At 62.7% G+C, this 22,872-nt stretch overlaps 1 protein-coding gene across 7 annotated transcripts in view; it reads left to right on the top strand.

The window, feature by feature from the left end:
• PKD1 (polycystin 1, transient receptor potential channel interacting) overlaps positions 1 to 22,872 on the top strand; it is a 48,008-nt gene that overhangs the window by 7,775 nt on the left and 17,361 nt on the right. For all 7 annotated transcript variants that reach the window (XR_009497775.1, XR_009497776.1, XM_059898838.1 and 4 more), the window contains exons 2-17: positions 8,725 to 8,796; positions 8,917 to 8,988; positions 9,074 to 9,243; positions 9,591 to 10,262; positions 10,361 to 10,544; positions 11,712 to 11,932; positions 12,273 to 12,388; positions 12,799 to 12,925; positions 13,270 to 13,517; positions 14,005 to 14,760; positions 15,644 to 15,775; positions 15,981 to 16,156; positions 16,390 to 16,523; positions 17,155 to 20,774; positions 21,003 to 21,152; positions 22,659 to 22,802. Coding sequence is in view for 5 of the 7 variants with exons in the window: in XM_059898838.1 (XP_059754821.1) it covers positions 8,725 to 8,796; positions 8,917 to 8,988; positions 9,074 to 9,243; positions 9,591 to 10,262; positions 10,361 to 10,544; positions 11,712 to 11,932; positions 12,273 to 12,388; positions 12,799 to 12,925; positions 13,270 to 13,517; positions 14,005 to 14,760; positions 15,644 to 15,775; positions 15,981 to 16,156; positions 16,390 to 16,523; positions 17,155 to 20,774; positions 21,003 to 21,152; positions 22,659 to 22,802 (6,994 nt within the window). In the remaining 2 variants the exon portion in view is untranslated. The remainder of the gene's footprint in view (positions 1 to 8,724; positions 8,797 to 8,916; positions 8,989 to 9,073; positions 9,244 to 9,590; positions 10,263 to 10,360; positions 10,545 to 11,711; positions 11,933 to 12,272; positions 12,389 to 12,798; positions 12,926 to 13,269; positions 13,518 to 14,004; positions 14,761 to 15,643; positions 15,776 to 15,980; positions 16,157 to 16,389; positions 16,524 to 17,154; positions 20,775 to 21,002; positions 21,153 to 22,658; positions 22,803 to 22,872) is intronic.

Raw genomic sequence — 22,872 nt, 5'->3', positions numbered from 1 at the left:
CGTTTGGGGGCCACCGTGGGCAGGGCTCTTTCTCCCTCTGAGGTGCCCATGGGCCCAGGCCTGGCAAAGTGTGTCCCCAGTTCTAGCAGGCCTGGAGTCCACTCTGGGATCCTATGGGGCTGCCCTGGAAAGGGCTCTGTCCTGAGGCGGGGCAGAAGCCAGCCTTGCCTTTTGGCTGAGGTGAGGAATGAGGGCCAGTGCTCTGGGCAAGGCTAAAAGCACCTGGGACCTCCAGATCCTGCACCTCTAAACTGAGCCCTGTAGCCCAGTGGCCGTGCCCAGCGGCCGACTGGGTGACGGGATTGCTGGCCACGCTGGATGATGCTTCTGCCCCTGGAATTTTGGAGGCCATGTGCCGGCTCCCAGGCCAGGATGGGGAGAGCCCCGGCTACCTTTCTCCCTCACTGTGCGGACTCTCGGGAGTGACCACAGGGTGAGGAGGGCAGCCTCCTGGAGCCTCAGCATTTCCATCTGTAGAAGGGGTCGGCGCAGCCCCTGCCCTGGCTGGCTGTGATGGGCCAGAGTGCAGAGGGACATCCCAGCTGAAGGCAGCACCTGGGTGCCAGCGTCCCTGGGTACTGGTCCTTTTCCTCCCCTTGCCCTGAAGAGTGGCCCCCAATCCCCAGGTGCAGGTGGAGGGGCAAGCTGGGCCCTCTCCTGGGAGGGTCCCCTCTTTCTCAGCCCCTTGCCACCCCCCCACCCCGGTCTTATTAATGCCCTGACGGCAGCTGCCTCTTTGTAGGCTGATCTGGGAAGGCCCCTCTTCGGGGCTCCCTTCCTTGTCCCGGCCTGTGGTTCCAGGGGGTTCCTGGGCAGGGGATGTCACCACACCAGACGCCTGTGTCTCATCCTGGTGACGATTCAGTTGTGGGATGACCATGCCTGGTGAGGGAGCCCATAACATGCTCAGGGAAACACAGGCCACCTCCTATTCCGACGCCCTGGGACAAGGCGCCAGGGGGCTCTCGCAGGCCTTTCCCTGTCTTTGAGGTCCAGACCCCCCTTCTCTGGGCCCTAGTTTGGCGCCAGATGGAGGTGGGTGGCTCAGGCTGGCCCCTCCATGCCCCTTGCGCCAAGAGCCTGCCCCCTGCCCACCCTTGCAGCTCACCCTCTCCGCATGTTTTTCTTCAGATCGGCTCTCTCTCCAAAACTTGAATTCATTAATTTAAACATCATCATTTCCGCCCCTGGAAGCCAGCCTCTCTCACCATAAATAGAAGGGAATGAAGACAGAGTGAGGTTACTAGACTCAAACTGACCCACCCCGTCCCGCTGCCAAAAGGAGCCGTTACCGCGGCGTTGAGTGGGGGCACTGGGAGCCGAGCGTGTGGGTGGTGTCTGGACCAGCCTGTGGGGTCCCAGGGCGCCGGGACCAGCCTGTGGCCTCTCATCCCTTCTGCCTCAACCTGGCTCCTGAGGGGATGTGTTGGGGGTCCCCCGTGGCTGGGCTGAAGGAAGCCTGTTTCCCTGGAGCCCTGGGGCCTCCATGGAGAGGACAGGGCAGCTGAGGCTGCATTTCTGGAAGCCCAGAGAGAGCGGGAAGCAGGAGCCCTGGGCCTCGGATGGGGAGTGGGGGGCCTTCTCCTGCTGCAACTCTGTCCTGTCCTGCCAGAGGGAGGAGGCAGCTGCTGGCTCGGGCAGAGTGGTTACGTAACATCTGCAGGCGGCCCCTCCGGAGCCCATTCCCCCCCAAGCCCTGTTTCCAGCGTGGCGGCCAGCGCCGGGTGGGGTGCTGGGCTGGGGCCTGGTGCTCGCCTCCACTGCTGACCATATGCGTCTGGAATGTGCAGATGTTTCCTTGGGGGCTCCGGCTGGCCCCCAGACCTCGCCTGGCATCTGGACTGGGGAGTAGGCACCCTGGCCACTCCCCTGCCTTGACAGAGAAGGAAACTGAGGCTGCTCGGGGCTGCAGGGCAGGGTCCTGGCTTATCTGTGGCCTCTGTTTCCTCAGCTCTAGGAGGCACTGCCCTTGGAGCCACCCAGGGCTCAAAAACGACCCTCTCCTTGGCCTCCACCTTACACACCTCTTCCCACTCAGGTTTATCTAACAGCCCCCTCCCCATCTCTCCCTGCTGGGCCCTGAGACACCCTTCCCTGCCCCTCTGCGAGAACTAGGATGTGAGCAGGGGCTGGATGCAGGGGCTGAGCCCTGTGTGGGGAGGACAGGGGGAGCCACCATTGTCCACAGGATGGGGGGCCCCTTAGCACCTTCCGCTGGACACCTCCAGCTTGGTGGTGGAAGCAGAGGTTCTCCCCCACCCCCAGCTCCTGCTCAGAATAGGAAAGATTGGAGCCAGAAGGACACACTCCCCCGGGAGGCTGGATGTCTGATTTGGAAGGCCGGGGGAGTTGGGGCAGCCCAGTGCCGGGGGCAGACTGGGCTCTCCAATGGCAGCTGGCCACTGTGGGAAGAGGAGAAGGAAGGCCCAGGTGTGGGGGCAGAACAGGGGTCTTCACTCCTCCCCCAACACACCTGTCTTGGGTCAGGAGAGGGAACAAGAGGGGACGGGCCAGGTATGAGAAAGCCCCCATCTCCATCCAGTGCTGTGGGCTAACCTGGTCCCTGGTGCCCAGGGAGGTGACACGTTGTCTTGTGCTGTTGTGGGTGTGTGCCTGTCCCCAGGTGGTGTGTGTGGTCCCCAGGTCACCCCTCCCCCTGAGCTGGCCTGACCCCTCCAGCCTTGGGGTCCCTGGAAGTTGCTGGCTTGGGCCTTGGAGGGGTCTGGGAGGGTCCACATGGCCAGAGGGTGGACCCTGCTTGGCCTAGGACCTCTTGGGTGCTGACTCTCTTCCCAGTGGGGGCTGGCCGCTGTGGTGCTTAGCCAGCCTCTGCTGCTTCTGCCAGCTCTGCTGGGCTCCTTGCGCTCCTTTAGGTGGCTCCCTGGGCTTGCTGTGTTCCCCACCGCCCCGCTTTGTAAGACGGAACCTGAGTGGGGGGCAGGGCGTCAGTGACTATGATGATGTCACCGGGGGGGGGGTGCAGTGGAAACCCGAGGGGCTGGGGGTGGGGTGGGGCTGGCCCACAGCAGCCTTGGCATTCCCCCAGAACAGTGACGGCAAAAGCAGATGGAGAGACTTACCTGGTGGCACAGAGGTTAAGAATCCGCCTGCCAATGCAGGGGATATGGGTTCGGGCCCTGGTCCGGGAAGATCCCACATGCTGCGGAGCAACTAAGCCCGTGTGCCACAACTACTGAGCCTGCACTCTAGAGCCCGTGAGCCACAACTACTGAAGGCCGCGTGCCTAGAGCCCATGCTCCGCAACAGGAGAAGCCACCGCAGTGAGATGCCCGCGCACCGCAACAAGGAGTAACCTCTGCTCGCCACAACTAGAGAAAGCCCGTGCACAGCAATGAAGACCCAACGCAGACAAAAAAAAAAAAAAAAAAAAAAAATTCATAAAAAAAAAAAAAAAAAGACTCCACCTGCTAATGCAGGGTACACGGGTTTGATCCCTGGTCCGGGAAGATCCCACATGCTGTGGAGCAACTAAGCCCATGCGCCACAACTACTGAGCCTGCGCTTTAGAGCCCGCGAGCCACAACTACTGAGCCCATCTGCCACAACTACTGAAGCCTGTGCACCTAGAGCCCATGCTCTGCAATAAGAGAAGCCACCACGATGGGAAGCCCGCGCGCTGCAACGAAGAGTAGCCCCACTCACCGCAACTAGAGAAAGCCCACGCGCAGCAACGAAGACCCAACGCAGCCAAAGATAAATAAATTTATTTTTTTAAAAAAGCAGATGGATATGTGGAAAAGTGGCTGTTCAGGGCCTTGAGGCTGGGTGAGGACTCCACCAGTGTCTGCCTCCAGAGCCCCTCCTCCAGTGTCCTCTCTGTCCCCCCCGCCACACTGTTACCCGTGGCACGCCCCTTACGGATGTTCCCAGGCAGCCCTAGCCTGTGGTGGTGCACCTGGCTTTTGTCCTGGTTCTGCCTTCAGGCTGCAGGAGCTTTGCCGGGCAGGGTCTTTCTCTGCACCATGGGCCCTGACCAGGCCCAGGTGAGTCCTGGGGAGAAGGGGCTCCCTGGGGCTGGGAGCATGGGGAGCACGTGGCCAGCACCCATGACGGGGTGAGGCTGTCTTTGTCAGTCAGGGGGAAAGCCTCCCGGGGGCAGCTGGGCCAGGCCAAGATAGAAGACTTAGCTGGGCCCAGGATGGCCAAGAGCCATGGGCCAGTAAGGCCAGGGATGATGGTGTCCTGCCAGGGTGGGCGCTGGCTGGGACACTGAGGTAGACCCGGCTCCCTCCTCCTGCCCTGGTTTTTCTGGCACCGCAGATGGCTCCCAGCAGCTGCCGCTAATGATGGATTTTCCAGAAAATGGGATGTGGAAAAACATTGTAGGGATTTTCCTTCTTTCCTCTTCTGCTTGAGGCCCTGGCTGGGGAGCTGTCCCTGGTGCCCCTGGTGGGTGTCTCATGCCTGCACTCACCCTTGTGTCCCACTGTCCTCCAGTCCCCGTCTCTGGATCATCTGACTGCCTAGGGCTTTTGCTTCTGGGCCCCTGCAGCCCGGCTTCTCAGAGGCACGGATTCCACAGCTGTCCTCCCTTTAGCCTCAGAGGAGCCCCTGCTTGAGTCTAACTGAAGTTTCTCATGGCACAGCCGTCCCCACTTGGGGCATTGTACTTGACATTGGGTGGAGTCTGTCTGCCTTTCCCTGGTCTCCTGGCCTGCCTCACCCCACCCCGGGGATGGTGTGGGTGCCCCAGCAGCCCACCTCTGGGCACACATGCTCGTGTGCAGTGGTAGAGGGCCTTGGCCTGTACTGGGAGACACCATGTGTGTGTGTCTCTCTCTCATTTTTTTTTTTAAAGCATATGAGACTGTCCCAAATTGTTTATTAGGTAGGAGTTTTATAAGCATTGCTTCCGTTAGCAGTATCAGCAGTGCTGGAGAGCGTTGCGCCTTCTCCAGGCTGCACGGCGAGAGCCCCACCATGCTTTGGTGATCCGCTGGGTGTCAGGATTCCTTCTTGTAGCTTTATGGAACGGATCAATGAGGATAAACTCAAAGAATTTGTATGTGGACTCTTCGCCAACCGTTAAGAATCCAGGGCTCTGCGGCCGTGCATTGGCATCCTGCTCGCTCCTCAGCAACAGACTGAAGGCTTTGAGCGAACTTCAGCGGCTTAACACAGTGATGCGCAGGTGCCATGGGCTCCCTTAGGCCTGGGCGGCTGCAGCTGCCATGCCACACGCAAATCCCATGTCTCCCATATCCTGCTGGGCCTGGTCTCCCAGTCTGTGTGCTGGATCGGCCGGCTGGGGTTGGGGGGGTTGCTGCTGTGGAGGGCACGGTGCACCCCGGAGGAAGGCCGACTGCTGCCTCCCCCACTGCTCTTGGCTTGCTTGTGAGCACCCAGTTTGGCTTACCCAGTGGCACCGCCAGATGGAAGGGGGGAGCTAGGCTCCGTTGTGAGGGGCAGAGGTGACCCTGCCAGAGGGTCCCGTCACTATGTCCCCTGACCCCCAAGGACCTCTCTGCTCCTGGAGTTCCTGGGACCCATGCTCTGGGCGTGTGCTCCCTGTCGCGCAGCCCTTGGGGGAAGGGACCTGCGTGTGCGCGCGCACACCCGCCAGTATCCAGATGGGAAACCCAGCTGCTCAGTGAGGTTGTCCGGGGCGCCTGGCTCGGGCGAGTCGGGGCGGGGCTCCGGCCCTGAGCCCACTGTCAGTGGACAGTGCCGCTTCTTGGAGTGGAGGAGGCCTTGCTGCCCTGACCTCCCAGGTTGGTGTGGGTGCTGGCCCCCCTTGCCCAGCCCCTCGCCGTCTGCTCCCCTCTGAAGCCCCCGCTCTAGGTCCCGCTGGGCATCCTGTCTGCCCCCGCCTGCACCGACTTTCTCCTGCTTGAAGAGCAGAATGAAAGTGTGGGAAATGGAGGGGCCTGCCTGCTCTCAGGAGTGGGGTTATTACCGTGCACCCCTCCAGCGCTTTCTTTAGTTGAGTTTGAACAGTCATGGGGAGCGGGGGGACTGCATCTTGCAGCTGCGTTTCTCCTGCCTCTGTGGCTAAGCGGGGGTGTGAGCCACACCTGCTGACCAGCTCCTGTCACATCTCATGGGCGAGGGGAAAGACGGCTGTGCCTCGGGGCGTGCATGTGGCTGTGCTGGTGCCCAAAGCAGTCGGACTCTCAGGGCATGCGGCATTACTGGGTGGCACCCACACTGCCGTTTTGCGCTTGTTGCCGGGATAGAACCTTTGCCAAACCAGGTGTCCCCCCAGCCTGCACGGTCAGGCCACTGGTCAGAGCAGCGGTGGGGCTGCAGGTCCTCTGGGCTGAAGCCTCCGTCCCCATCTGGTCCCAGCAGGAGCTCCAGTCGCAGCCCTGACCCTGTGGGACCCCCGTCCAGTCTCAGAGGTCCTGCTGCTGGAAGGACCCTGCCCCTTGCAGCTATGTAGCTCTTTTGACTGTGCCTGAGGTTCTACTCACAGCCCCTCTTGAGGAAGCCTCCGATTCAGGGGAGAACTTTGGTCTTGCCCACCTTTGCCCACCTACTGCCTGTACCCTCCTGCCTGAGGCCTTATGATTTGGAGGCTGCCTGTGGCCTGCTGCCTCCCCAGGCAGGCTGCAGCCAGCATCAGCTGAGCACGTCATGTCCACATGCCGTCCACTCAGCGCCAAGTCTCCCGATGGCTGCCCCCTATGCAGAGGGAGAGACCGGGCTCCCAGGGGTTAGCTGAGTGCGTCCACAGTCCCCCTTTCCTCACCCCCTTGGTGGGGGCCGGAGGGGGACAGGAGCCCCTTTGGGCCTGGCTTCCCTTATGTCACCTGCAGTCAGGTGGTGCCCTTCCAGAAGTCCCCCAGGTGGCCACCTGGCTGTGTTGGAAGTCAGATCACGTGAGCAGCCCGACTGAGAACTGGCCCCCAGCCCTTGGCCCCCAGCCAGTATTTGGGTATAGGTGGCCATGAGGCCCCATGTGGATAGCAGGTCCCCAGGAAGGAGCAGTGGTCAGGGGCTGGGGTGGGGGCCATTTCCTGAGCCTCGTTCCGGAAGTGGTCCTGGACATTGAGCCAGGCAGAGGTATCATACCAGGCATCCCAGCATCACCCCTGGGCATGGTCTTGGGGTCTGGGCTGGCACTCAGGCCCCTGGCTTCCAGGAGGGCCTTGTCTTCACACCAGCCAATTCTTATTAAGTTCTTGCTGTATGTGGGGCAGCGGGAGAGAGCAAAACCCATTCCAGAGGGTGGCTGATGGAGCTGGGCTTCAGGAAACCCCTCAGGCTGCCACGGGAGCTTGGATTAGAGGGACTGTGAAGGCTGGGCGGGTGCCCGGGGATGGGGGTCTGGACCAGGCTGTGGCTTGGGTAGGGTGGGGGAGTCTGAATGTTTTAGGAGCTGGGTTGACAGGACCTGGAGACAGATAGGCCTGGAGGAGGCATTGACAGACCTTTGGCCTCTGTATGACTGGGTGGTCATCAGTGGGAAGGGCAGGCCTGGTGAGAGGCATTCTGGGGACATCAGAGGGCCAGAGTGACACCTGGAAGGGCAGAAGCTCCAAGGGTGGGAGGCCCAGGCCTCGTCAGTTTGGAGACTATGGCAGGAGGTGTAGACCTGTGGGAGCACAGGGAGGCCTGGGGGGAGCGGCGACTGGAGGTGTCCACTGAGTCAGGCTGGTCCGGGGTCCCTGCCCAGGAGGTGGACAAGTCAGGCGACTGGCCTCCACCTCTATGCCGGGCGGGGAGGTGGAATTGTTGGCTAGAGAGTGTATCCTCGGAAAGACTAGCGAGGGGCTGGGGTCATGTAATCATTGGAGTGTAGTCACTGGTGTGTCACCACCACGTCACCTGCATTGGGGGTGATGGTAGACAAAAAGTGCTGTTGTGCTGTTTTCATTGGTCTTTCTCCAGTTGTTATGAGACCGGATGTTTTTCTGTGTATCTGTGACATTTGTATATTTTTCGTTAATCTTGCCTATTCTTATCTTTGGCCTTTTTTTTTCCCCTGGAGTAGCTTGCTTTCTTTATGGTTTGTTAACAGCATATGTGGAAGGGGGATTATGGGCCTTTAATCCATCATCTAAATTGCTAGTGCTTTTCCCAGCTTGTAGTTTGTTTTCTGATTTTATGATATTTTGTGTGGAAGTTGCATGTTTTTGTGCAGTTGGATCTTTCGGCTTTTGATGTTTTATTTCTGCTCATAGTTTCATGCTTTGAGAACCTGTGACTCTTCTCCCGTGTCTTGCACTGTGTTCGGTTCTCTGATATGGTTCTGTTGAGCTTGAGGGCCTGGGATTATGGAGATCCAGCTCTAACTCTGGTGCCCAGACCCCAGAGACTTAGCACAGGCTGTCAGTACTGCTCTGCTATGGGGTCATCCACCAGAGCCCCCTTCCCGTTTGTGTGGTCTGTGCCACATTCCCCCCACCCTCCAGCTGGTAGCAGCTGGGCCCCTGGCCCTGGAAGCCCCTGGGCTGCCTTGTGTGCTCTGAACCGTGTGTGGAGGGGTGAAGCCTGCCCTCCATGGTGCAGTCCTGCTGGGCGAGGGGGCAGGGGGTGGGAGGGGAAGGGGCAGGGCATGGATGGAGTGCTGAGGGGCCAGCTCTCTCCTGCCTCGGGCTCTCCAGATGAGAGTTCGTTCAGGTCTTCCACCTCTGGCCCTGGGAAGAGGGAGCTCAGAGGGTGGGAGGCTGCAGCTGGAGAGCATCTGAGGTGGGCCCGGGTGGACTTTGTGCCCTGCCTTGGGCCCCAGCACTGACCTGCAGCTGCTTTGCACTCTAGAGATGTCTCCCACAACCTGCTCCGGGCGCTGGACGTCGGGCTTCTGGCGAACCTCTCGGCGCTGACGGAGCTGTGAGTGTCCCCTCCAGGGCCGCTGTGGGATTCCACGCAGTGGGCAGGTGGCGGCTGCCTGTCACTGTTGTGGTTAAGGGGGCTCGCATCAGACCCTGTTGAATCTCTCCTTTCTTCCAGGGACATAAGCAACAACAAGCTTTCTACATTAGAAGAAGGAATATTTGCTAATTTATTTAATTTAAGTGAAATGTAAGTTTTGTTGGTTTTGGTGGCTGTCGGCAGCTGGGCCCATGGCCCCCACACCTGCCCTCTGAGCCTGCCCCGCCCCCTGCAGAAACCTGAGCGGGAACCCGCTGGAGTGTGACTGTGGTCTGGCCTGGCTGCCGCGCTGGGCAGAGGAGCAGCAGGTCCGCGTGGTGCGGCCCGAGGCGGCCACGTGCGCTGGGCCCGGCCCCCTGGCCGGCCGGCCCCTCCTCAGCGGCCCCCTGTTGGACAGCGGCTGTGGTGAGTGTGGGTGGGCGGGACACACTTGTTCCCTCCCTGCCTGGCAGCTTTGGCCAAGCAGTCGGCGGGAACCCTGCCGGTTTTCAGGGGTCTCCAGCCTAGGGTGGCAGATGGGGATCGGGGAACAGCTGCATGAGAGAAATAATTACAGGGGCTGAGACAGACTGACTGGGGGAGGGGTCAGGGAGGCCCTCTGGACCAGGGGACCATGTGGGCGGGAGGCGGGGAGACCAGCCTGGGGGTGGGGGTGAGTGCCACACAGCCGTTGGAGGGTCGGAGATGATGTGATCTGGGATGTAGAATGGGGTGGAGTGCACCCTAGGGACCAGCCTGCCTGCCCCTTCCAGGTGAGGAGTACGTCGCCTGTGTCCCTGACGACAGCTCGGGCGCCGTGGCGCTGGTGGCTTTCTCAGCTGCCCACGAGGGCCCGCTGGCCCCTGAGGCCTGTAGCGCCTTCTGCTTCGCGGCTGGCCAGGGCCTCGCGGCCCTCTCAGAGCAGGGCAGGTGCCTGTGCGGGTTGGCCCGGCCTCCCAATGCCTCTTCGGCCTGCCTACCCTCCTGCTCCAGCCCCCCACTGCCCCCCACCCCTACCTGCCGGGGACCCACCCTCCTCCAGAACATCTTCCCTGCCTCCCCAGGGGCTGCCCTGGTGGGGCCCCAAGGACCTCTGGCCTCTGGCCAGCCTGCAGCCTTCCACGTCACTGCCTCACTGCCAGTCAGCTCCACGCGCTGGGACTTCGGCGACGGCTCCCCTGAGGTGGACGTTGCTGGCCCGGATGCCACTCACCACTATGTGCTGCCTGGGCGCTATCCCGTGACAGCTGTGCTGGCCCTGGGGGTCGGCTCTGCTCGGCTCTGGGCAGAGGTGCGGGTGGAGGCGGCTCCCATAGCCCTGGAGCTCATGTGTCTGGCCTCTGTGCATAGCGACGAGACCCTGAAGCTCGGCGTCCGAAACCGTGGCGGCTCCGGCCTCGAGGCCACCTACAGCATCGTGGCCCTGGGCGAGGAGCCAGCCCGAGGTGGGGCCGCCTCGCCCCTGGGCCTGAGTCGGGGTGGGTGGGGCAGCCTTGGTTGGGCACACATCGATGCCCCGTCTCTCTGCCCTCTGACCCCCCAGTGGTGCATCCGCTCTGCCCCTCGGACACTGAGATCTTCCCTGGTAACGGACGCTGCTACCGCCTGGTGGTGGAGAAGGCGGCCTGGTTGCAGGCTCAGGAGCAGTGCCGGGCCTGGGCCGGGGCCGCCCTGGCCATGGTGGACAGTCCTGCCGTCCAGCACTTCCTGGTCTCCCGCGTCACCAGGTGCCTGCCCAAATGCTGCTGGTCCTCGGAGAGGCTGGGAGGTGGGGGGAGGTCCCCAGAATGCTGGGGTGGGGATGGAGCATGAGCACACTGGGGTATCTGGAGGTGCTGTGTCCGGCCAGCCAGCCTGGATCTGGGGATGAGGAGCCATGTTGTGCTCGTGGGTGGCCGTTCCTATCCGCTCTCTCGGCACAGATGTGGACACAGGGGTGCCCCCTGTGGGAGGTGCACCCCCGGCCCTGTATCCTTCCCCCACTGTCCCTTGCTGGGCCCCTCCTGGCAGGGACAGGGGAGGTTCTGGTGTGACCATGGTGGCTGCGCTTCCTCCTGCTCCTCATGCTGCTCCCCCCTGGGTGGTCACTGCTGCCAAGCGCTGCCCACGCATGAGGAGCCTCTTGGACACTCTGGCTGCCCAGGCCTGTGGGGGCGTGTGCTCTGTAGTGGTCACCATAGGTGGCCCCGCCTGGTCTCTAGTCAGCCCTCAGCACCTGCCATGGCTGGGGGGCGGGATGGGGTGGAGGCTGGCCCCCCTCCTCTCCCAGGGTCCCTGTGTGGGAAGGGGCTGATTGGACTGTGGGTCACCCTGGACTTCCCGAGGGGAAATAGAGGCCCAAAGCAGTCAAAGCGCTTGCCCAAGGTCACTTGGTTCGCAGGTAGTAATGCAGCCCCAGCACCCAGCTCTGACCACAGCACCTCAGCCACCCCTGCTGCCTGTCCCTCTGTCTGACCCTGTCCCAATATTTGTCCCTGTCCTTGTATCTACAAGCCCTGCCTCCAGGAGGGTCTCTCTGCCCTGGCAGAGCTGTGGGGAGTAGCCTGTTTGGCGGCTGATATGTGGGTGTCTTGGTCCCCAAATGCCACACCTGGAGCCTCACCTCCGGACACACACAGGTCTACGTGGCCCTGGGCCAGAGTGAGGTGGAGCCCCATGAGGGTCTCAGCTGGGCCCCTGGCCCCATCGGATGGGTGATTGGGTGGGCATTGGTGTGGGCCTTGCTTGCCAAGTCATGTCTGAGCCTCAGTTTCCCCATTTGGAAAGTGGGGACAGAGGCAGAGCCTGCCTGACAGGCTGCTCTGAGGAGGGTGCCCCCAGAGAGAGGGCAGAGGGAGGGGTGCTTGTCTCCGGGGAGCCCCCGAGCGCCTGCCCTTCCCTCTGTCTGCCTGCAGGAGCCTGGACGTGTGGATCGGCTTCTCAGCTGTGGAGGGGGTAGAGGTGGGCCCAGCGCCACAGGGTGAGGCCTTCAGCCTGGAGAGCTGCCAGAACTGGCTGCCCGGGGAGCCGCACCCCGCCACAGCTGAGCGCTGCGTGCGGCTCGGGCCTGCTGGGCAGTGCAACACGGACCTGTGCTCGGCACCGCACAGTTACGTCTGTGAGCTGCGGCCCGGAGGTGCGCTGGGGCCCCTGGGAGGCTGGGGAGCACCTGGTGCCCTGGCCCAGGACACCCCTCCTCCAAAGCATACAGGGTCCCCTGGCCACCCCGGGAGCTCCTCCCATCCTGGCCAGGACAGCTGCCCCTGGCACCCCAGTTCATTCCTTAGCTGTTCAGTGTTCGTTAGGTGTTGGGTGAGTGTCTACTGTCCCGGACTGAGCCCACGCTGGACAAAACAGGTGGAGGGAGCCAGGGGCTACTGCCACGTGGCTCAGTCCCAGGTCTGGCCCCACCCTGGGCCCCCAACACACTCCTCCTCGGTCTGGGAACAGCACCTCATTGCACACTTGCACCCCAGGCCCTGTGTGGGATGCAGAGAACTTCCTCGTGGGAGCACCCAGTGGGGACCTGCAGGGGCCCCTGAGCCCCCTGGTGCAGCAGGAGGCCCTCTCAGCCCCCCGGGAGCCCGTTGAGGTAGGCTGGCCTTCCAGGCTTCTTGCCCTGGCTGTTGCAGTTCCCTTTAAAAAACAAGAAGCCTTTTTCTGGGCGTTATTAACATTCTGTGTCCAGTAGAGTCAGTGCAGAGGGGAGTAGCACCCAGGCCTGGCATCGGGAGAGCCCTGAACGCTCCTGAGCCTTTTCTCTCGGTGCTTGGGGATTTTTTAGAAATCAAGGTACAATTCCTGTTGCTCACAGATGGTTTTGACCTGATTTTTTTCTCCTGAGTGACATTGTCTCCCACTGTGTGAAATGAGGCCAGTGGGGGCCTCTTGAAGGCCCATCTGGTGGCTCCTCCCCTCTGACCTGGTGGGTGTTTGGGCATCGGGGTTGGGCCGGCTGAGGGCCGGGGTTGGTGGAGCTGAGTGGCCCCCCTGCCCTGGCAGGTGATGGTGTTTCCTGGCTTGAGCCCGAGCCGCGAAGCCTTCCTCACTGCTGCCGAGTTCGGGACCCCGGAGCTCAGCGGGCCTGTCCAGCTGCGGCTGCAGGTGTATCGGGCCATGCGAGGAACAGGTGGGACTCCATCCTGGCAGTGGGACTTGGGGGGCTCGAGCGGCCTCTCTGCACTGTGGTGTCTGCTGGTCCCTTGCCCACTGGACTGGTCTCCAGCATCAAGGTGGACAGAGTGGGGTCCACAGAGATGCCAACTCATGCTGGGGATCCCAAGGATGGGTTTGGTGGGGAACTTGCTGGGGCTGGGGACTCTCTGGGGTCAGTCAGCTGGCCTGGTGTGGGGAGGGTTAGAGGAGTGATGGTGGGGGACGGGTACACTGCCTGGCGAGACCTCACATCGTAGCAGGGCGTCCTTATGATCTGTTAGCAAATTGGGGTACCTGACACCCCTTCTTTCCTTGCAGGGGCCCCAGGAAACAGCAGCGAGCCCCAGAGTAGGTCCCTGGAAAACAGGACTGAGCCCATCCCTACGTGCACACCAGAAGGACACCCGTGCCCCAGATCCAACATCTGCCTGCCTCTGGACGCCCCCTGCCACCTTCGGGCTTGTGCCAACGGGTCCACATCAGGGCTGGGGCTCCCTGGGATCTCCTATGCATTGTGGAAAGAATTCCTCTTCTCTGTGCCTGCGGGCCCCCCCGCCCAGTACTCGGTGTGTATCACTGGCCTAGGTGCCTTCTGCCTCCCCGTCAAACACAAACAAAATGCAGATTGTTCTGCACAGCCCTCCAGGTCCCCAACCCACCCGCCTCCCGCCTCGGCAGTGCTCTCCTCCTCTGCCAACCGTGAGAAGCTCCCGCCCCAGGGCCTTTGCACTTGCCTTTTAAGGAGGACTCTTCCCCTCTCTGGGCAAGGCTGGCCAATGTCCAGAAGTCCCTCCCCTGTCTGGGGAAGCCCCACCCCTGCCTGCATCCTCTCTGCCCTGTGTGTTCCGTCTGTCCCCATCTTGAGTGCCTTGGGGACCTCTGTGAAGCCTGATGGTGTGTGAGTGAATGAGGAGTGTTGACACCCCTGTAGGGGGTGACTCTGGGTTACCCCAGGGGGGTTCTGCCGCCCGCTGGAGCCCCTGGCCCAGTGCTGCCTACAGGTCCCTGACCCACTGTGAGGACCTGACACAGGCCCACCCCCCTCTCCTGTAGGTCACCTTCCACGGCCAGGACAGCCCCCTGCTCCCTGGTGACCTCATCAGCTTGCAGCACGATGCCGGACCGGGCGCCCTCCTGCGCTGCCCCCCGGCACTCGGCATCCCTGGCTCCAAGGCCCCATACTTCTCCACCAACGTCTCAGCCTGGCTGGCCCACCTGCCTGCCCAGCTGGAGGCGGCCCCGGCTGGCCCTGCCTGCGCCCTGCGGCTGCTTGTTGCCACAGAGCGGCTCACCCCTCTGCTGGGCCTGAGCCCCAACCCGGGGCTGCGGCGGCCGGGGCGCTATGAGGTCAGGGCCACAGTGGGCAACAGCGTGTCCAGGCACAACCTGTCCTGCAGCTTCAACGTGCTCTCCCCGGTGGCAGGGCTTCGGGCCATCTACCCGGCCCTCTACGACGGCCGCCTCTACATGCCCACCAACGGCTCGGCCTTGGTGCTCCAGGTGGACTCCGGTACCAACGCCACGGCCACGGCACGCTGGCCTGGGGGCAACGTCAGTGCGCCCTTTGAGGCTGCCTGCCCTGCCATTGTGGCTGCCCTGGTGCCCGGCTGTGCCCACGAGGCCAATAGCACCCTGTTCTCGGTGCTGGCGCTGCCTGGGCTCAGCGAGGGCGAGCACGATCTGGCAGTTGTGGTGGAGAACGGTGCTGGCCAGGCCAACCTCAGCCTGCGGGTGAAGGCTGAGGAGCCCATCCGCGGTCTCCGCGCCACGCCCAGCCCTGAGGCTCGTGTGCTGCAGGGCGTCCTGGTGGTGAGTGTGGGCCCCCCCCCCGCCCCGCCCTGAGACAAGGTGCCTATGCAGAGGGCGGCCTCTCCCCAGCGAGGAGAGCACTTGGCCGCCGAGGACAGTGGGCTCAGTGTCAGTTTCTGGGCAGGTCCTGTTCAGTGGCTCCTCAGATGTTTCGTTAATTCCTAAGTTACTGGGAAGTCACCTGTGAAACAGTTGCTCTGAAAACGCTTCTTTTTGCTGTCACATTTCCTGCACGAATTGTCAAGCTCTTCACCCACCTCTGACCTCGCTGATCCTGGGTGTGTTTTCGGGGCCCTGCTGTGTTCTCACCTGGCTAAAGTGAGCGCTTTTTGAGGTTGGGGTCTGATGCCCCCCGGCCACTGTCGGTGCCACTCCGGGAGGGGCTGTCCCTGTCCCTGTTCTGGGAGCACCCACCTCACATAAGGCAGCCACCAGTTCTGCAGCCTTAGCACAGGGGCTGTTGGGCAGTTGTATCCCCTTCCCCGGGCTTCCCTGTTCACACCTGTTCTATCAGGTGACTCAGGTAAACATCCAGAACCATGAGGCCCATTGAGACTCACGTGCCTTCCCAAATGGCACTGTGCTGTCCAGCTACGGGGGCCTGAGCAGGAGCCCTGGGATGGGGGTGCACAGACTGAGGTAGGTTGGCTTCTTGTCACGGGTGTTGGGTTTACTTTACAGATGAGGAAACTGAGGTACAGAGAGGTCAGGATGTAACCAAGCCCAGGCTCAGCCCTGCACTGTGTGGCCTCTTTAGCCTAGAGGGAAGCCCCATAGGGAGCTATGTCCAGGCGGATAGACGTGGGTTGAGGGCACAGTTGTTCCCCCAAAGACCCTGGGCTGGGGCAGGGCCATGGCCAGCTGACGCTGTGCCCTTTTGCAGAGATACAGCCCCGTGGTGGAGGCTGGCTCAGACGTGGTCTTCCGCTGGACCATTGATGACAAGCAGTCCCTGACCTTCCACAATGTGGTCTTCAACGTCATCTACCAGAGCGCCGCAGTCTTCAAGCTCTCGGTGGGCGGGGGGCGTGGGCACAGGGTGGAGAGTAGGGTGGAGGGGGGCGGGGGCGGGGGCTGGGCTGTCCGCTGCTCACCTGTGCCTTCTGTTCTGCTTTGCTCCCGAGGACCCCATGGCAGCTGTGGGTGAGTGCGGGGAGGGGCTTTGTCCACGCTGCCCTGTGGCCGGCTGGTGGCCTGCTCACTGCCGCCTGTCCCCACAGCTGACGGCCTCCAACCATGTGAGCAACGTCACCGTGAACTACAACGTCACCGTCGAGCGGATGCACAGGATGCGGGGCCTGCGGGTGTCTGCGGTGCCGCCCGTGCTGCCCCCCAATGCCACGCTGGTGCTGGCAGCTGATGTGCTGGTGGACTCGGCCATGGAGGTGGCCTTTCTGTGAGTGTGCTGGGCTCCTGGGTGGGGCCCCAGCCTCCACCTCCTCATCTGTCAGGACGTGCTGGGTACATAGGACGTTGGGAGCGGCTGCGGGGCTGCAGCAGGGCGGGTGGTACCCTGAAAGGAGGTGCAAGGAAAGGGACTACAGCCGGGCCCTCCCCACCCCTCCCTCCTACCCCTCCCTCCTACCCCTCCCTCCTAGCCTGCTCACCGCCTGCTCGCTGCCCTGGCAGGTGGTCCTTTGGGGATGGGGAGCAGGTGATCAGCCAGTTCAAGCCTCCATACAACGAGTCCTTCCAGGTCCCAGACCCCACAGTGGCCCAGGTGCTGGTGGAGCACAACATCACACACACCTACACTGTCCCAGGTAAGGGGCAGGCCTGCTGCCCTGCCAGCCTCCAGCTTGGGCGAGCCCTGCCCCGGGGACAGCCCCTCCCTGGGGGACAGCCCCCCTTGGTCCTGCCTCCCGGGATCCAGCCTGGGCTGATGGCGCAGGGCCCTCACTGGGGTGAAGAAGGGATGTCCAGGGTTGAGGGGTGGATTAGGCCTCTGAGACCCATGATTCAAGTCTGCCGGCCAGAAACCGGACCCTTCTATCCCCTCCTGACTCCTCCCCTGAGCCTTTTTTGGGGGAGAAGGGAAGGTTCCTTTTAGTCATTTTTGAAATTCCAGAAGCCTCACACACACAAATGCAGAGTAAACAGTGGTGCCCCTATGATCCCAGCCCTGCACCTATGCCTGCCCTGTCACCCCAAGGGCACTCGTACCTGGAGACGGTCGATCTTCATCTTTCTGCCTCAGCCCTGCGTCTCGCCCTGTGCTGAGAGCACCTGGGCCTGGGTCCAAGGGCGTTCTCTGTTCTCGTTATGACTGGGGCCCTGCTTTGCGCCTCACCCCCACCCCAGGCCCCTGCCCACAGCACGGGGTTAGGAGGGGTTCTGCTGAGTAGGTGGTGGCGGCGGCTCCGGCCCCGTCCCCATTCTGGGCCTGTCTGCCAGGTGAATACAACCTGACCCTGCTCGTGTCCAGTACCTTCGAGAACCTGACGCAGCAGGTGCCTGTGAGTGTGCGCGCCACCCTGCCTGCCATGGCCGTGGCCACGGGCAGCCGGGTCCTGGTGGCTGGCTGGCCTGTCACCTTCTTCCCACACCCGCTTCCCTCGCCTGGGGGTGTCCTGTACACGTGGGACTTCGGGGATGGCTCCCCAGCTGTAACACAGCCCCAGCCAGAGGTCAACCACACGTTCGCCTCGAGCGGCGCATACCACATCCGACTGGAGGTCAACAACACGGTGAGCAGCACAGTGGCGAGTATCAGCGTCCGTGTCTTCGAGGAACTCCGTGGCCTGACCGTGAGCCTGAGCCCAGCCGTGGAGCAGGGTGCACCCGTGGTGGTCAGCGCCAGCCTGGATTCGGGCGACAACGTCACATGGACTTTCGACATGGGGGATGGCACGGTGCTCACAGGCCCTGAGGCCACGGTAGAGCACGTGTACCTGCGGGCGCAGAACTGCACGGTGACCGTGGGCGCGTCCAGCCCCACTGGAAACCTGGCCCGGAGCCTGCCCGTACAGGTCTTCGTCCTGGAGGTGCTGTGGATCGACCCTACGGCCTGCATCCCCACCCAGCCACACGCCCAGCTCACAGCCCACGTCACTGGGGACCCTACCCACTACATCTTCGACTGGACCTTCGGGGACGGCTCGTCCAACACAACCGTCCGAGGGGACCCGACAGTGATGCACAATTTCACACGTAGCGGTACATTCCCCTTGGCGCTGGTCCTGTCGAGCCACGTGAACAAGGCACATTACTTCAGCAGCATCTGCGTGGAGCCCGAGGTGGGCAACATCACCGTGCGGCCCGAGAGGCAGTTCGTGCGGGTCGGGGACGCAGCCCGGCTAGTTGCCTGCGCCTGGCCCCCATTCCCCTACCGCTACACCTGGGACTTCGGCACCGAGGATGCTGCTGCCCGCGTCGGGGGCCCTGAGGCCACATTCACCTACTGGGACTCAGGTTCCTACCTGGTGACGGTCACCGTGTCCAACAACATCTCAGCCGCCAACGACTCGGCACTCGTGGAGGTGCAGGAGCCCGTGGATCTCACAGGCATCAGGGTCAATGGCTCCCACGTGCTGGAGCTACAGCAGCCCTACCTGTTCTCTGCTGTGGGACGCGGGCACCCCGCCACCTACCTGTGGGATCTGGGGGATGGCGGGCGGCTCCAGGGCCCTGCGGTCACCCACGCCTACAGCAGCACGGGCTGCTTCCCCGTCAGGGTGTCCGGCTGGAACGAGGTGAGCCGTGGGGAAGCCCAGCTGAATGTCACCGTGCAGCGGCGCGTGCGGGGGCTCAGCGTCAACGCCAGCCGCACGGTGGTACCCCTGAATGGCAGTGTGAGCTTCAGCACCTCCCTGGAGGCGGGCAGTGACGTGCACTACTCCTGGGTCCTCTGTGACCGCTGCACACCCATCCCTGGGGGCTCCACCATCTCCTACACCTTCCGGTCTGTCGGCACCTTCAACATCATTGTCACTGCTGAGAATGAGGTGGGCGTCGCCCAGGACAGTATCTTCATCTATGTCCTGCAGCACATCGAGGGGCTGCAGGTGGTGGGCGGCGGCGGCAGCTGCTGCTTCCCCACCAACCGCACGCTGCAGCTGCAGGCCGCAGTCAGGGATGGCACCAACATCTCTTACAGCTGGACCGCTCAGCGGGACAGTGGCCTGGCCCTGGCTGGCAGTGGCAAAGCCTTCTCGCTCACTGTGCTCGAGGCTGGCACCTACCACGTCCAGCTGCGGGCCACCAACATGCTGGGCAGCACCTCGGCCAACCGCACCGTGAACTTTGTGGAGCCTGTGGGGTGGCTGGCCGCCGCCGCCTCCCCGAACCCGGTGGCTGTCAATGCAAGTGTCGCCCTCCGTGCTGAGCTGGCTGGTGGCAGTGGTGTCACTTACACCTGGTCCCTGGAGGAAGGGCTGGGCTGGGAGACCCCAGAGCCATCCACCACCCACACCTTTCCCAGCCCCGGCCTGCACCTGGTCACAGTCACGGCCAAGAACCAACTGGGCTCAGCCAACGCCAGCATTGAGGTGGCTGTGCAAGTGCCTGTCAGTGGCCTCAGCATCAGGGCCGGTGAACTGGACTGCAGCTTTGTGGTGGCCAGTTCCACCGTGCCTTTCTGGGGGCAGCTGGCCTCGGGCACCAACGTGAGCTGGTGCTGGGCCGTGCCGGGTGGCAGCAGGCATGGCCAGCACATCGCCATGGTCCTCCCCGACGCCGGCACCTTCTCCATTCGGCTCAACGCCTCCAACGCGGTCAGCTGGGTCGTGGCCACACACAACCTCACGGTGGAGGAGCCCATCGTGGGCCTGGTGCTATGGGCCAGCAGGAAGGTGGTGGAGCCCGGGCAGCTGGTTCACTTTCAGATCCTGCTGGCTGCCGGCTCGGCCGTCAGCTTCCACCTACAGGTCAGCGGGGCTGGCCTCGAGGTGCTCCCCGGGCCCCACTTCTCCCGCAGCTTCCCCCGGGTCGGGGACTACACGGTGAGCATCCAGGCCGAGAACCACGTAAGCCGGGTGCAGGCACAGGTGCGTGTCTCGGTGCTGGAGGCCGTGGGTGGGCTCCAGGTGCCCGACTGCTGCGAGCCGGCCATTGCCACGGGCGCCGAGAGGAACTTCACGGCCCGGGTGCAGCGGGGTTCCCGTGTTGCCTACGCGTGGTACTTCTCGCTGCAGAAGGTCCAGGGGGACTCGCTGGTCATCCTGTCGGGTCGCGACGTCACCTATACCCCCGTGGCCGCGGGGCAGCTGGAGATCCACGTGCGAGCCTTCAACGAGCTGGGCGGCATGAACCACACGCTCGTGGTTGAGGTCCAGGACGTCATTCAGCACGTGGCGCTGCGCAGTGGCCGCTGCTTCACCAACCGCTCGGCCCGCTTCGAGGCTGCCACAAGCCCCAGCCCCCGGCGTGTGGCCTACCACTGGGACTTTGGGGACGGGGCCCTGGCAGAGGACACGGAGGTTCCCTGGGCGGCTCACTACTACCTGCAGCCTGGGGACTACCGTGTGGAGGTGAACGCCACCAACCTGGTGAGCTTCTTTGTGGCGCAGACCACGGTCACCGTCCACGTGCTGGCCTGCAGGGAGCCCGAGGTGGATGTGGCCCTGCCCCCGCAGGTGCTTATGCGGCGTTCCCAGCGCAACTACCTGGAGGCCCACGTTGACCTGCGTGACTGCGTCACGTACCAGACTGAGTACCGCTGGGAGGTGTACCGCGCCACCAGCTGCCAGCGGCCTGGGCGCATGGCCCGGGTGACCCTGCCCAGTGTGGATGTGAGCCGGCCCCAGCTGGTGGTGCCACGGATGGTGCTGCCTGTGGGCCACTACTGCTTTGTGTTCGTGGTGTCGTTTGGGGACACGCCGCTGGCACGGAGCATCCAGGCCAATGTGACGGTGGCCCCTGAGCGCCTGGTGCCCATTGTCGAGGGTGGTTCCTACCGTGTGTGGTCAGACTCTCAGGACCTGGTGCTGGATGGGAGCAAGTCCTATGACCCCAACCTGGAGGACGGTGACCAGACGCCGCTCAGCTTCCACTGGGCCTGCGTGGCCTCGACACAGGTCAGCCACATGGCGGGGCAGTCGTCCTCCTGATCCCCCTTAGGTCGTTTGTGTGAATGAGGCTGGCAGGCTCTTGGGTCCGCTTGATATGTCTGAGTGCCTGGTGGGCTCCATCCCAGCAGGGTGAGGGGTCTTCCCAGCCGTCCCTGGGCCAGGCTCTAATTGGAGGCAGGCCTAGGGTCTCACCCCCGTGCGCCCCCCCTCCCACCACCCCATTATGGACTGCAGAGTGAGACTGGCGGGTGTGCGCTGAACTTCGGGCCCCGTGGGAGCAGCGTGGTCACCATCCCCCGGGAGCGTCTGCAAGCCGGTGTGGAGTACACCTTCAACCTGACTGTATGGAAGGCAGGCCGCAAGGAGGAGGTCACCAACCAGACGGTGGGTGCTGCCCTGGCCCAGCCCTGGGTGGAGCTACCGGCCCCCAGGGTAGGGGGGACTGCCAGAGAGGCTGAGTGCACAGGGCCCCTGCCTGCACATAGTACTGAGCACCCATTTTTTTTTTTTTTTTTAATTTATTTATCTTTGGCTGTGTTGGGTCTTTGTTGCTGCGCGTGGGCTTTCTCTAGTTGCGGTGAGTGGGAGCTACTCTTTGTTGTGGTGTGCAGGCTTCTCATTGTGGTGGCTTCTCTTGTTGCAGAGCACGGGCTCTAGACGTATGGGCTTCAGTAGTTGTGGCACACGGGCTCAGTAGTTGTGGCTCACGGGCTCTAGAGCACAGTCTCAGTAGTTATGGCGCATGGGCTTAGCTGCTCCGTGGCATGTGGGATCTTCCCGGGCCAGGGCCCGAACCTGTGTCCCGTGCATTGGCAGGCAGATTCTTAACCACTGCGCCACCAGGGAAGTTCCCGAGCACCCATTTTTAAGGTTTTTTTTGGTTTTTTAGTTTTTTGTTTTAGTGCTTCTAGAAGCTATTGCTTTTAAGTTATTATTACTCTTGGTGCTAATTCTACTTAATGAGATGCTCATCTGGCATTGCTTTCTTCTAAAAAGGCCATAGCTGCACATGAAGCTTAGAGGCGCAGCACAGGCCCTAGTGGTTTGTGAGAAATTTACTATCTCCGCAGCCCTGAAGGCCAACAGCGAGGAGACACGTCCTTTCCCCAGAGCATGGTGTCCCCTCCCTGAATGGGGAGGGCCTGTTCTTGCCTGTGTGTAGAGCACGCTCTCTCTCCCTCTCTAAGCCGCCAAGTGGTCAGGACCATGTATGCTTGGCCCCATGGCACCACTCCTGCTGCTGTAACAGGAGCGGGTGCATCAGGCCCTGCTGGTGCCCGGGATGGGGTGTCCGTCCCCCATGCCAGGTTTCTGCCTGGAGTGGCCGTCTGGGGCTCTCTGATGTGGGCCCCACCCCCAGTGCAGAGAGCAGTGCGAGGCTCAGATGGGGCCGCGCTGAGCTGAGCTATGCTTGTCCCCACGCGGACACTCGTCCATCCATACCTTCATGCCTCTGTTTATCTATCCGTTTGTAGCCGAGCACCTGTCGAGTGCCTGCTATGTGCCAGGCCCAAGACCGGCCCGGGGTGCTGCAGAAGATAAGCCCATCATGGTCTGAGCTTCATTAAATTCCCTCCTCCCCCTATCCTCCCCCCCCACTGCCCCTCGCTAATCCTAGGAGTCACAAAGTGACGTAAATATCCTGGGTGAGGGCTGAGCTCATGGCCACACAGAACCTGGGCTTCGGGCTGACTTAGGAGTTGGTTGGGCCTGAGAGGAGCTTCTGCAGGTGGGAGGGTGGCAGGGGCAGGAGCCCTGCCCTTCCGTGGGTTTCGCTACCACCCGCCACATGGGGCAGACTCAAGGGTCTGGGCCTCAGGAGCAGAGCCCCAATCTGGAGGCTCCTGGCCAGGGTGGGCATGTCTCTCTCTAATCCTGCCCGGCCTCCAGGTGCTGATCCGGAGGGGCCGGGTACCCATCGTGTCCTTGGAGTGTGTGTCCTGCAAGGCGCAGGCGGTGTACGCAGTGAGCCGCAGCTCCTACGTGTACCTGGAGGGCCGCTGTGACAACTGTGGCGGGGGCTCCGAGCGCGGGGTGAGCAGGGGGCCCCGGGTGGGGACCTAAGGTGGGGGGGGCCTGGGGGAGACCCACCCCTGAGCACCTG

Source organism: Balaenoptera ricei, chromosome 15 (genome assembly GCF_028023285.1).
Source record: "Balaenoptera ricei isolate mBalRic1 chromosome 15, mBalRic1.hap2, whole genome shotgun sequence".
NCBI lineage: Eukaryota > Metazoa > Chordata > Mammalia > Artiodactyla > Balaenopteridae > Balaenoptera > Balaenoptera ricei.
The sequence above is the reverse complement of the archived record's forward strand: the minus strand, read 5'-3'. Positions and strand labels throughout refer to the sequence as shown.